This window comes from Clupea harengus, chromosome 10 (assembly GCF_900700415.2).
Source record: "Clupea harengus chromosome 10, Ch_v2.0.2, whole genome shotgun sequence".
NCBI lineage: Eukaryota > Metazoa > Chordata > Actinopteri > Clupeiformes > Clupeidae > Clupea > Clupea harengus.
Window position 1 is genome coordinate 24,111,873 of NC_045161.1, and position 14,052 is coordinate 24,125,924.

General features: G+C 43.6%; 1 protein-coding gene across 1 annotated transcript; it reads left to right on the top strand.

Moving 5' to 3' along the window:
• The first annotated feature begins 11,593 nt into the window (after positions 1 to 11,593).
• si:ch211-201h21.5 (uncharacterized protein LOC555526 homolog) lies at positions 11,594 to 14,052 on the top strand. The gene is made up of 6 exons (XM_012821798.3): positions 11,594 to 11,801; positions 12,523 to 12,715; positions 12,799 to 12,984; positions 13,086 to 13,197; positions 13,299 to 13,435; positions 13,553 to 14,052. The coding sequence occupies exons 2-6, from the start codon at positions 12,533 to 12,535 to the stop codon at positions 13,919 to 13,921; spliced, it is 987 nt and encodes a 328-aa protein (XP_012677252.1). The 5' UTR covers positions 11,594 to 11,801; positions 12,523 to 12,532; the 3' UTR covers positions 13,922 to 14,052.

Genomic DNA, 14,052 nt, shown 5'->3' on the forward strand with positions numbered 1-14,052 from the left:
AGGTGATGTATTTGATATATATTTTGTATTAGACAGTTTTATTGACAGTGATTTTCAACATCAACAAGCAGCATCCCACAAACAACTCAAGGAGCCAATGAAGGCTGTGCAGGTGGGCTCATTATCGGATGTGGCTCAACAGGCGGGAGTTGTTTGTCCCCTCTTAACAGGCCAGTGACCCACATATCACTCACACGGGCTTGTGTGAAGAATGATATCGTAGCTATCACAGGCTGGAACGGGAAAGGAATAACACAGTGTGCCTGGCCTCCCACGACTGTGAACGCCTATGCTATTGTCACAGTCTTCTGAGGTCAAATAATAAACGTACTAGGCGCAGCTGTTCTCCAAAGGATCGTATAGAACGTTTTAGCCTTCTTTTTCCACATGGGAATATCTGTGTGGCCATTTCACCTGTTTCCAAGTGTCTTTCCATTGTGTGAAGTAAGTAACACTGTGATGTTGAGGCCAGAGTCCTTTTTTGAGTGATAATGTCATACTCTCCCTGGAGTGTGTTAATGGACCATTGTCATTCACAAACCTTTTCGAGCTCTGATATGATCACCGTCTCTCTTCTCAGCTGGTGACGACCTGGGGTACGTTTCCCCAAAGCACAGTTGCTCACTCTGTTAGCTAGCTGGAACCATGCAGTTGCAATTCTAGTGTTTCCCAAAACTATAGTTTGAACTATCATAGTCTGGCTGATACCTCACTCAGTCTGATATCTGATGTGTATCTACAGTAAGTGTATCCAAGATTGGAAAAATACTGGCTGTCAGAAATGGACATAAAGCATGTCACTTATTCATTTGTAAGAACAGAGTTTTACATGAAACTATAAGCATGGTAAATGAGAGTATCTTTTTAACCAGGCTTTAGAAACCCCCAGGATCACACGGCGCAGTGAAACATGAGAGGACACCCAGCATGCACCTCTTTCAGCTGGGCAACTAGGAAGCTGATGTTGTCATTGGACAAGACGTGGGGCTGTGACACTCATACAGTATTTTACAGACATCACAAAGACTTATAACCTGTAAAAACACTGGGCTGAGATAAACACATTCATTGACACTAGATTATAATTTTTTTTTTCACCGGTCACCATTGATTCTCAGGTACGGCCATTTTGTCTGACTTGGGATAAGAACTCTGTATGGAAATACAAAGGACACCTTTCCACTGTAAATATAATTTTGTGAATATTCCACGTTACACAACCATGTTGAATCTCCTCTCATGCGTGAGCATTGTGTCTTTAGTTCCTTAACTCCCCAATGCCAGAGTGCACTCTCATGCCCTCAGTGTATGGGCGGAGGGGGGGCGCTTCCAGATCAGTGGCCACAATAACGAGGCTTTCCTGAAATAGCACCCCCAGCTGTGCCCTCTGATCAACACCAAGGAGACGGCTTGCCCAAGTGGAGTCCTTCCTGGGCCCCAGCTGCCACCGCCGTGCCCTCACACCCCTCCAGCTAGCCACCAAGTGTCAGCGCTCGTCAGCCTGTCACTGCTCCGCTTGCTGGGGGAGGGACATCGCCCGTCAGGCTCCCATGTAAATACCTCCCCATCCTGAAATAATAACAATAATGTACTGTACAGTGCCATGGGAAATATAAACAGAGGGACCCTTTGAACTTGGGTTTGAATAAAGCTGTCATCACAGCAATCAATATCACTTTTACACATCTGAAGAGAGAAACCAACACATCTGAAAAAGTCATAAGCGCCTCTCAACAGAACCACTGATAGAGCAGCAGTATGGCAGAAATGTGTTCTGGGTAATTGATGAAGACGCTGCCAGATCTGAAGCAGGTTTGTTTACACAGTAAAGTACAATCACACTCTCACACTGGGGAAGTATACCAAAACTGGCTCTGTACTTACATAAAACTAGGGGTATGTCTATATAGCTATATAGCCTACTGTCTGATCATTAATATCTTACACATCCTGTACTTCATGATACAGCTACACTGTAAAACATTATCCAATCTTCTTTTAGTTCGTCAGAGTGAACTATTTCTCACTCACGAAATTGGTTCTCTAATGACCAAAAAGTTCACACCGTGAATGACAAGTTAAGTAATTAAAATAATATTTTGGATAAGAATGATTCATGACACTAATGATGATTTGTGCTCATTCATGAGATGTTAGTCAAGCCAGCTACTAGTTAGTTGAACGTTCATTTTTAAATAATAGTTCAATGGCAATTATATTACGCCAATGGCTGTCACATCAATTAGGACAAATGTATGTATATATTTCACCAGGCCAGTGTAACAATACCAGTTTGAGAAGAGGCAATCTAGCTTAATTGCCAGTCTGATGACTCCTCAGGACATGCAGGTGGATGGGTGGTGATTTGATGAACCAGCAGGTCATGACCTGGACAGTCTGTGACCTCTGCTTAAGGACAGCTGACCAGCATATGCAGTCTGCCATGGTGGGAATACAACGCCAGGTCTGTTCTAAGATCTCCAAGACAATTAAATGAATGGGGTTTCCCTGTAGATCAGCGCACTGATTCTATATCAAGACAGGCTTATTTCCTATCCAGATTGCTGAGTAATGCTTCTGTTGCTGTTCAAAATGGTTGGTGTCAGATGGAAAAAAGATGAGATAGTGTTCCATCGTAAAGATAAAAATAAACAGTATCGGGGTGAATCAAATATGCCCCAGCATCAAAAAAAGTGTAACTTTGGTAGCGGGTGGAGCATTTGAGCTTCAAGGCTCATGGATAACCAGAGACACATATCTGGTAGATCTTCAAATTGACAACAAGATGGTTTGGTGAGCTAGCGTGGAGAGAGGCGCAGCAAGACAGATATCTCCCAATGCAACTCTTGCTCCTGTACTCTATACACCGCACAGCCTCAGACAGATATCTCCCAATGCAACTCTTGCTCCTGTGCTCCATACACCGCACAGCCTCAGGAATGAAATCTATTGGCATGACAACACATACACATACACATACACATTCACACACACTAACACCAGACACAAAAGGTGAGGCATGAACCTCATTTTTCCAGAACCTTCTCTAGCCAGTCATCAGCTGGATGTTGGTGACTTACCCTACTGAGAGTGGGCCAAGTTGTGCCCAGGAGGATGCCAGGTCACACCAGGGAAAGGGTAGACTTCATGTCTACCAGGGCTTAGCAGGGTTGACCATTGAGCTGGCAGTTCAGATACAGTCCGTTAGTATGACCCAGGCAGCCATTCAGCGTGCATCGGCCATGGAGGTGGGCATTGGCTTTTGGCGCTGGCGCTGGGCAGTCTAGCAGTGACCGGTTGGCCATGGTGGATGCCGTCTGGATGGTGGAGGCCATACTTGGCAGGCCTCTTCTGCCTCCTCTTCCTCCTCATCGTAGTCAGTCACCCTGATGTGTGGTTGGAGAGCGGAAGCCTTCTGCTGGGAAGGCCGTGTGGAGAGCACCACCTCGATCCATTCGGCCGTGCGGAGAGCCTCGCTGAGGGACTGGGGCATGGCCGTGCGGAGAGCCTCGCTGAGGGACTGGGGCATGGCCGTGCGGAGAGCCTCGCTGAGGGACTGGGGCATGGCCGTGCGGAGAGCCGCGCTGAGGGACTAGGGCATGGCCGTGCGGAGAGCCTCGTGGAGGGACTGGGGCATGGCCGTGCGGAGAGCCGCGCTGAGGGACTAGGGCATGGCCGTGCGGAGAGCCGCGCTGAGGGACTGGGGCATGGCAAGGCCAACATGCTGTCACAGCTGCTCCGGGGGGAGCCTCTGCAGTAAAGCATGGAGGGCCAGCTCCTCTTGGGCTGCTGTGTGAAACTGCAAGTAATCATGTAGGCCGTGTAGCTGAACACCTGCGGTGAAGGTGCCCAGGCTCTCTCCTTCCTGGCTATGGCAGCTGGCTGGCTGCTGTGTGCTCTGATCAATGAAGAGTCGCCACCTGAAGCGCCTCTGCAGTTCTATGGTCAGGGCCTGGAGGTCCTGCTGCTCTGCTGGGGCCGGGTCGAGGAGCACCGGCAACGCCTTCCCTTGCAGCACCAGGGCCAGGCGGGTGGCAGCTTCTTCATCACTCCAGCCGCTGTGCTGCACCGCTGATTGGACTTGCGGGAGGTATGGCTCTAGCTGTGTAATCCCGCTGTACTTGGGCAGCCTGGCTGGTGTTCTGGGCTCAGCTGCAGGGTGCAACAGGCTGGGTGCCGGAATTAGAGGCTTGTTGGCAGTAGTGGCAGCGATGGGCAGCAGAGGCTCGGCTTCTGTAGCAGGCAGCAGGCAGTAGCCCTGGTAGCCCTAGGAGGCGGACGGTGACAGCGGGCAGCATGCGTTCCCCTGTAGTGGCATCTCCAGCCTCCAGGGGGTCATCGGGTGATTGGTCGTGGTGGGCTCGAGCCATCAGGATGAGCTGGGAAACCTCCATGTCTAGCGGGCTCCGTCTTCCGCCGTGCTAGGCCTTCCAAGCGTCAGTGGGTCTCCTCAATGGCCCGCTCCGGTTCCTGGATCTCTTTCTCCATTCTTCAGCACAACACTCTATGCCACCTCTGACACCAATGTGGCGAGGTAGCGCCTTAGGTTTTCAAGGCAAGTCTTGTGCTCCACACACCACACAGCCTCAGGAAGGCTGTTTATTTATTGTCTTAACCACACATACACATATACACAAGCTAACACCAGACACAAAAGGGAGGCATTAACCAACTTAGTACAGAACAGAACAAATTACAGAATAAAGTCTCTTGTTTGCATGGCATGCTGAGAGCCACCCACAGTCCCAGCATGCTGGAAGCTTCTATACCCCAACACACTACAATAGTAATCAGAAATAAGGGAGACCGCCTGGGAGGATTGGAAACCACTGCCAACTAAAAAAAATCAAATGATTATATGTAAATAAACGTATCAGCTTATCATGCATATCATTTTGGATATCCCACTTCAATCATAGGACATTATGTCAAAGGGGCTACAAAAATGGCTACAAAAAGGACTACAAGTCCCATGAATACAGCAGGGCCACAGTAACATGCCACGCACTCCCAGCTGTTTGTTTGTAATTAGGGAGTCTCTTGCCAAAGGGCTCAGCTGTCCGGCTCCCCTGGTGGACTCTCTTTCAACAGGTGCGGGGGTCTGCCACCGGCGGACGGAAAGTTTGCAGTTGGTCTGAAGGTGGAACTGGAATTGGATCAGATCCACTCGTAAAGATCCGGTGAATAATGATTCATCACTGCCTGTGCTGTGAAACCATTTGTTCGCTGGTAGCAGAGTGATTAGCTTTATCCCCGTGCTGCAGGAGGCCTGCCTCTCAACTCACTGCATCTCTACTCACTGCATACCGTATTTGAGCCACACTTCAGGACTTGCTATTTCCTCCTCCCTGTGCTTATTGAATTTCACATCTGGGCGCATCTTAAGTAACAGTACTAAAGAGGAATACGAGACCATAATTTACTGTTTTTCTTATTTAAACAGGAGCCTCTGACAGAAGCTCTTGGAAAAATTAGCTGTTGCCACCCACCTATTTATTGCCTCCATGACCAATAAGCCATAAAATAACGAATGAATGCATGTCAGGAAGTGCACTATCTGTCAAATCAGTTTGCAGTTAAATATAGGGAGCTTCAGTCAGGGCCCAGCTGAAAGACCCTCACACTGTTTTCACAGAAGCGCAGTGGCAGTCCTGTAGTCCCGGCAACCCGAAACCCACGGGACCTCTGTTTCCTCTTTACATCTCCTTTCAGATACCTAATTTCAGTGCTATCAGTTAACAGGCTGGCTATATTAAGGCTCCCGACAAGTGAGAGCTGGCCTGCTGCCCAGGTGACTTATCAATCCCAAATAACTTTCCCATGATCCCAAGCCTAGATTTGGGTCAAAGATGGCAGGTTCCTTTTTTAAGCTATCGACTACATAGCATTCATGAGCTAAGAGGCCATCAGTATTAATGTGATGTAGCCAACGTGTTAACAAATGTCAACAAATTATTAACGTTCAGTTTCTGACTTGGTGATACTCTTCATGATCAGAGGCAGGCCTTGTCATAAGCCGGAAAAGGTTGGCTACATAAAAGATGAATATGTAATCATTACACACATCCTCTGTTGTGTATGCACAAAATATGTCTTTGTTTTAGATGATAAGAAATGAATCTCGCTCACAAGAGGTCCTCATTTTTCATGTTTTTTTTCTCGTCTTGGCAGGGTCTCTTAAAAAATTGTTTACACAGTCCTATAAAGAAACATGGCCATTCTAATTCATGTGTGTCCCTAGTGAAAAGATACTCTCACCTCATTACTGCCCCCTAGCTTTCACAAGAAGACCTCTAGTGGTTAAATCCCTCCCTTGCCACCTTATCAAAATCAATAGATAGTTGGGACAAAACAGCGCTGCCAGGATCCTGATGAGAGTCCGTAAATATGAGCACATAACACCGATATTACACTCACTACACTGGCTCCCTGTCTCTTTCTGGATTGACTACAAAGTCCTAATACTCACCCATACATGCATAAATGGGCATGCACCTCCCTACCTGCAAGAACTAATTCTCCCCAAACCTCCACCTGCACCCTCAGATCTGCAAACAGCTCGCTCCTCCACGTCCCCAACACCAAGCTCTGCACCATGGGCGACCGGGCTTTTTGCTCGGCAGCGCCGAGCTTATGGAACAGCCTCCCTGACCACCTAAGGGCAATGCAGACGCTGGACTCCTTTAAAACTGGACTAAAAACATTTTTATTCATGAAGGCGTTTTTGGCTTTGAGATAAATCACTGTCACTAAGTTTTCTATGCTTATGTTTACTAGTTTTATTTTATTTTATTTTTATTTTATTAGTATAGTTTGTTTCTACTATGTTGGCACTCTGAGATTCTTTTGAATGAAGAGTGCGTTACAAATAAAATGCATTATTATTATTATTATTATTATTATGTGAGCTTTACTAGCCAATGCTTTACTGAAAAAATACATAAGACGATCAAAGATTTCTCAAAGGAGTCAAGAAAGAAACATAAAAGGAGTTCTCTGCCATGGATAAATGAAAATGTTATTCAAATGATGAGAGAAAGGGGGGATCGAGCCCTCCAAACATCCCTGAAGTCCAAACGGATAACTGATAGGCACATTTTTACAGCTTTAAGAAACAAGGTGACAAAAGAACTTAGAAAAGCCAAGGCAAATTATTTCCTTGAAATAATCGTAAATTCTGAAGGAGACTCTAAACAAATATGGCAACAAATAAAGAAATGAATTGGACAAAACAATGTTAGACAACAGATAGAACTCAGGGTCAATGACAGTCTTTCACATGATCTGCCCATGGTGGCTGAAATGCTAAATGAGTATTTTGTGGATTCTGTGGCTGCTGTTGCCAACAGTTTCCCTTCACACCAGCAGTATGGTGGCATTTCTCATAATCCAACTGTGCCCATATTTAACCTTGAAAGGGTATCTGAAGAGAACATCATCGTAGAGAGCATCATCGAATCATTCAAACCCAAAGAGTCAAAGGACATCTTTGAAATGGACTCTGCCATGGTTAAAGACCTTTGCCTGTTGTTAAAAAAGCCTACTACCCATATTGCTAACCTGTCACTCTCTCAAGAACATGGGTGTTTCCCAGAACACTTGAAACCTGCAGTTATAGTTCCTATCTTTAAAAATGGTGATCCTCACTCAGCAGCCAATTACAGACCTATTAGTATACTTCCCATAATGTCCAAAGTTTTGGAAAAATGAGCAGTAGAGCAACTCATTTATTATCTTAACTCTAATCAGCTTTTACACCCGATGCAGCATGGTTTTAGATCAAATCACTCCACCAAGACTGCAACGGTCTATTTTATTGAAAGGGTCAAGTCCCTTATGGATAGAGGAGGAGTTGTGGGTGCAGTATTTCTAGATCTCCGGAAAGCGTTTGACACGGTCAACCACAACATACTTCAGTCTAAGTTTGACTTAGACTTAGATCAGTTTAACTTTGCTTCTTCTGCATCCAACTGGTTCAAATCATACTTATCAACTCGAACTCAGTGTGTTCAATGTATTATCCGACTTCAAAAATCTGTCTACAGGTGTTACCCAAGGTTCAATCCTGGGTCCACTTCTTTTCAGTCTTTATATTAACGATTTACCATCCGAATGCCAAGACTGTGAGGTTCTGATGTACACAGACGACACTGTGATCTTTGGGTGGGGTAAAAATATAACGTAGAAGTCGCTGCTAGGCTTACAAAGGTCATGGTTGATGTGTCTGACTGGTTAAACAAATGTTGTCTTCAGCTTAACACTTCCAAAACCGTTGCTATGTTTTTTTCTAAAACCAGCAAGTCTCACACTGAACCTAATGTTTTTATTTCTGATCAAAGAATCAAGATTGTGAAGGAATACAAATATCTTGGTATCTTGATTGATAATCAACTTACTTTTAAAAAACATGTTAAAAAAATATGCAAAAATTTAAAATTCACCTTGGCCAACTTTAGGCATCTTAGAAATCACATGTCCACCGAGGCTGATTTTATCTCACATTAACTACTGCTTACCCACCTGGTCTACTGTCAACTCCACTACCCTTAGTGTCCAGTCATGTCTCTTTACAAACAGGCTCTCAAAATACTTGACAAAAAACCTAAATCACACCATCACTGTTCAGTCCTCCATAAGTACAGACTTTTAAGTTGGGACAACCTGATCACATTTAAGAACTGCTGTTTAATGTTCAAAATCCGGTTTAACCTGGCCCCCCCACCACTATGCAGCCTAGTCAAGTTTAGAACAGCAGCAACCAGTGCTACTCGAGGGGCAGCAAGAGGAGACTGTGAAATTCCTTTAAAAAAAGTGTATTTGGACAGTCGGTTTTCTCAGTTAGGTCAGCCCGGGAATGGAACCATCTCCCACAGAACATTAGAGAATCAACCTCATTCAACTGCTTTAAAAGAATTCTCAAAACATGGTTGATAAATAACCAAAAATGTGATCGTTAGTGGGTAAGCAGTAGAATTATTTTTGTTTACCACTTTGTTCTTTCCCTTCTATCCATGGTTAAGGACTAAGTGGAGCTTGTATATTGGGATTTTATTTTATTTTTTATATATTGTCAATGTTGATATATACGTTATTGCCTTTTTTTAAGGTTGTATAGCCTTTTTTTCACTCTGGCAGAAACTAGCCTTTTGGCTATAATTGGGTGCATTTACATTTTAATGTTCATGAATGTACACTGTCCCTCTTGATCAAATAAATAAATTGATTGATTTATTGATTGATGTATGTATACACACAGACTGGACTTCATCTCAATATGGCAATTCAAGGCATCACCGGAATGATTATCTAAGTAAAGGCACTGAGAGAATACAGTTGCTTTGTGATGTCATAATACAGCTTGGAAAAACACCTGTTATCACTGATCATCCCTTGTATTGGTAGTTTTAATTTAGAAGTAGCACCTAACAAATCACTTCTGTGACCACAGCAGCCTAATCTTCATCTTGATCCATCAGTAAACTTGCTGCAGTTTGAGATGGTGAATAATGATCAGTGACTGACTTGTGAGTTGATGTTTAAGTGCTAAAAACCAAATGATCAACTTCCTCTTTCACTAGTTCTTCTTGTCTAAATAAGACACACACACAACTCCAGCTGCAGTATCATACGAAGAGAAAAAAAAATCATGTATTTCTTACTAATTATGAGATCTGCCCAGTGAATTATATAATCACTATCACAAATATCTTTAGATTACGTGAAGGGTTTTTTAGTGGTTAGGCTCGTGTACATCCTTCCGCTTGACTCAGCCAGCAGTGCCCTAGGTTGGGCAGACTGTGAAAGGATTGTGGGGCAGATTGGGGTGTGTCTGCCCCTGGACCCAGAAGACCTGGATCGAAAGTAATTGTGACAGGCTATGGATTCTGTGGTCTGGGACATCCTAGTGGCGGAGGATGACGCAACAGGCCTGGGATGGTGCCGCACTCTGCAAACATGTTTGTCATGGAGGAAACATGAGGATGCATACCAGTATATGATGTAAAGTTCAGATGTGCTAATGATTATGAAAGACATTTATAAGCTTTATTACAGTCTTTGACTGCTATTGTCTACAGTACTTTATTTAAGGATAGCTTTATATTTACAGCTATACCTTTCACTGGTTTAACATAAAATCTGCTTCACCTCAAAATATCTGCTACTGAAAATGAAAACATAATTATACGTGAGACACCTTTATGGGATTAAACAAACCTTTGATTATCTGAGCCTTTTCCCTTTTCTGTGCGCATACACATGGCTCCCTTTACCCTGGTGTCCTTGCTCCCGGAGCCCACAGGAGCCTCAGGTTTGTTTTGGCAAAGCTCTGGGCACTTGCTGCACCACACAACGTTGTTTTTGTGCGCCGACAGAGAGATGTTCTTCATGGCTTCACCACTGGCCACCTGATGTTTTCTTCGTCTTCTCCGAATGTTTGTTTCTTCGTTTGCTATGGATCCTAATGTCTGTTTCCAAAACACTGAGTTAACATCGGCTAGGAGCTGAAATGACCTGCGCATGTTCATCCTGGGGGGTTGGTGGCATAGCTCTGGAGTAGATGGGACATCTCCTGAATGCTGAATGCTGGGGCTGCTGTTTTTCTTTTTCTTGAGCTTAGATAAAAGTGATGTTACTGTGACGTGTAATTAAAATATAATTCCTACTTTAATAAGTCAAGTTAGAATGAACTGTTTAAAACTGTAGGAAAATTGTAAGTGCACTCACTCACTTGATATCCGTCGAGATCTTTACTAAAAGTGAGGTAATTTTAGTCAGACAAGTCATGACAACTCAACAACAACAATAATATAATAACATATATATATGTACACATACATACATGTCATTATTATTATTCTATTAAACAAAGAAGCCTTCCTTATTCGTCAAGGTACTTACCCAGAACAAGGCTTCATTGGGTATTTATTACTAGACCGTTTCATCTCTTCATTCTCTTCAAGCATGATTTTCTCCCTTTTGTCTCCAATCGCACTTTCATTATCACTTTTTTGTCCAGTAGGTCTACTTGGCAAACAGCTCTCAGGATGGCTATAAACTCCTTGGCTCTGTTTGGAACGATTTATGCAACGGGGCCTGATCCATTTGTTTGGATCAATATACACCTTTGGGTTGGTACAATATTTTGATTCAACAATTCTTCTGGTCCCATGTCCTTCTTTTCTTTGGTCTATGCTTATTTCCAAGAGCTTTGAAAGATCTTGAGAGCTTTTCTTGTTTGTGGTGGAAACGTTGTAGCGATCAGACCATGCCCCGAAGTCACTGAGGTCTGAACCATGCGCGTTGATTTTAATTTTACAACATGCATCTCCGTACTCAATCAAACAAAATGTAGAATAGCGTTCCTGATCCTCATTAAAACCACACTCGGTATTTTCTTTCATGACACATACCGCGCCAACCCTACAGTCATTTTTAATTCTACCAGGTGAGGACGCCCCCTAGTTGCTATTGTTACAATTCTGACCTGTTCTAGAACTCAGTTGCGTCTGTATCGATGCACTTTGAACAGGGTGCTGGATATAAACATTAAACAGAGGGCACTAGGACCTGGGATGCCCTCCGGAACTTTCATTTTCTCCTGATCAACGATCAGTTTGTTCAAGTCACAGAACACGTAGGCTTACCCCAATAGAAATGCCGTGTCTTGGAGTTGCAATAGTAGCTCCTCAGCAGTAACAGTTGCTCACTCTTGGCGTGTTACTCAAGTGTACGAGGAAAGTTCAACCAGGAAAACATTAAATATCTGCAACCAAGCTAACGTCAGGGGAACTGCGGGTTGTGTAAGCGTGATTTCTAGTGCTTGATGTTAATTAGGGCTACATTCATTGGGCTTATTTGTTACATTGTGAAATGTAAAGGTTGCATACGAGTAACTTGGGGTATTATGGTAGCAGAATTATTTATAAATGGGAGCGGAGAGTTGTGTAACTACATCTCAGTCAGATTTGTAAATGTGTAAAGAATCTCTAAATGTGTGCTGAGATTTGCGAATGTACACTCAGAACCCGTGTGCGCGATATCAGATTTGTAAACGTGTAAAAACATCTCTAAATGTGTAATGAGTTTGCAACTGTACTGCAATTTTTACATATGTAGACAAATCTGTAAATGCGTGCATATATTTGTTTTTGTTGAAACATGGCCGCTTCAACTTCCCATACCCCAGTTAAGTCAAAACAAAACTTTGTCAATACAGGCAATATCCACACGCATTTGTAGATCTACCACGGCCGAAGCGTAGCAAAAATCACCTGTAAAATAAAAGCCAAGATCCCCACCTGAGTTGAAACTGATGATTTTTCAATATTTCCAACTCTTAGAGCAATATATGTTTTTCACTTTTCAGCTATTAATATCTTTGCACGCATTTGTCTACACTTATACAAATCAATACACTTGCAAATCTCACATTTCTGAAACATATTTGTCCTGTGTGATTTATCAGGAAGTCATTGTTGTCAAATCCATAAAGTCAGTGTGCTGATGTTAAACATTTTACAGGTGGTGAAGCATGGCTCAAAAACTTTTACTCATTGACACGGACTGTGGTATTGACGATGCCCAGGCTGTTATGGTGGCATTGGCACAACCCAATGTGAAAGTTTTGGGCATCACCTGCTGCTTTGGAAATACCTCGGTTGATCATGTTTGCCAGAACGTAGTTCGGGTCCTGTCTGTTTGCGGGCGCAATGAGGTGGGTTTTCGGGTATTTTGTTGTCCAATTATCCATTTATTTTTTCACAAGTGCCATCCCTTCATAGGATTATACTCTTGCAGATCCCAGTGTTCAAAGGGTTAGCTGGTCCTTTGGTGGGAGCCTTCAACACCTTGAAGGACCACTTTGGCACAGATGGTCTTGGTGATGTTTTGAATGCAGAACATCCGGTAGGCTGGAAAGACCGTATCCAGAAGGAGCACGCGGTCACTGCTATGATCAGACTGGTGTCTGAGAACCCTGGACAGGTAACTGTTAGAATGACAAGGTATGAAAGCACTCTTTTGGTTAAGGGGAATCATTACAGTAAAGAGCTATGTATATGTCTATGACCCCTTCATTTCCTTAGGTATCCCTTGTGGCCCTTGGCCCTTTGACCAACCTGGCTTTGGCAATCAGACTGGACCCAACATTTCCTCAAAAGTTAAAGGATCTTTTCATCATGGGAGGAAACATGGAGGGTAAGAAGGGCATGGCACAAATGACATGCTGTAATGTAAGTTAGTGTTTATACATAGTCACTGTTTACCTGTTCTGGTCTGACAAGTGTTCTTTTCAACAGGAAAAGGGAATGTATCAGTATGTGGCGAATTTAACTTTGTTATGGATCCAGAGTCTGCATTTGTTGTTTTGGAAGAATACATGTGTCCTACACACATTGCAACCTGGGAATTTACCTGCAGAAATAAGCTCTCGTGGGTGAGTGAGTTTACTTTCTAAGTTGATTCAAGGAGGACTTGTTTCTTATTTGCCGTGTTGTCATCCAATAATGTAAAGGTTCTGTCTCATACATTCTTCTCCTCGAATGGCATCTAGGACTTTTTTGAGAAGTTAATCAACCAAGACCACGCCGCTGCTTATTTTATGAAGACCATCACATCCAAGTGCTGGGCTTTCTCTCGGGAATTTGGGGTGAATAAAAGAGACGCGCTCTTCGGCCAAGGCTTTGTGCCCTACGATGCATACGCAATAGCAGCGTGCATCGACCCCAGTGTTGTGACGGAGAGTGTGGAGTGCGCCGTTCGGGTGGAGCTACAGGGGGCTTTGGGAAGAGGGATGATGGCACTAGATTTTACAAACATGCTAAAGAAGAGTCACTGTGTATCCGTCATGAAAGCATTCGACCTAACCAAGTTCAGCCAGCTACTAATGGCTTCACTTAGACAGCCGAATGTAGACCATTAGAGGAACCACTAAACTCCCAAGATATGTCCATCACTTCCCAGCAATCAAGATATTTTTGACACTACCCGTTTCATTTATTGAGATTTTGTAAAACTGTCGATTTTCAACATTAATAAATCAAGGGCAAAAGG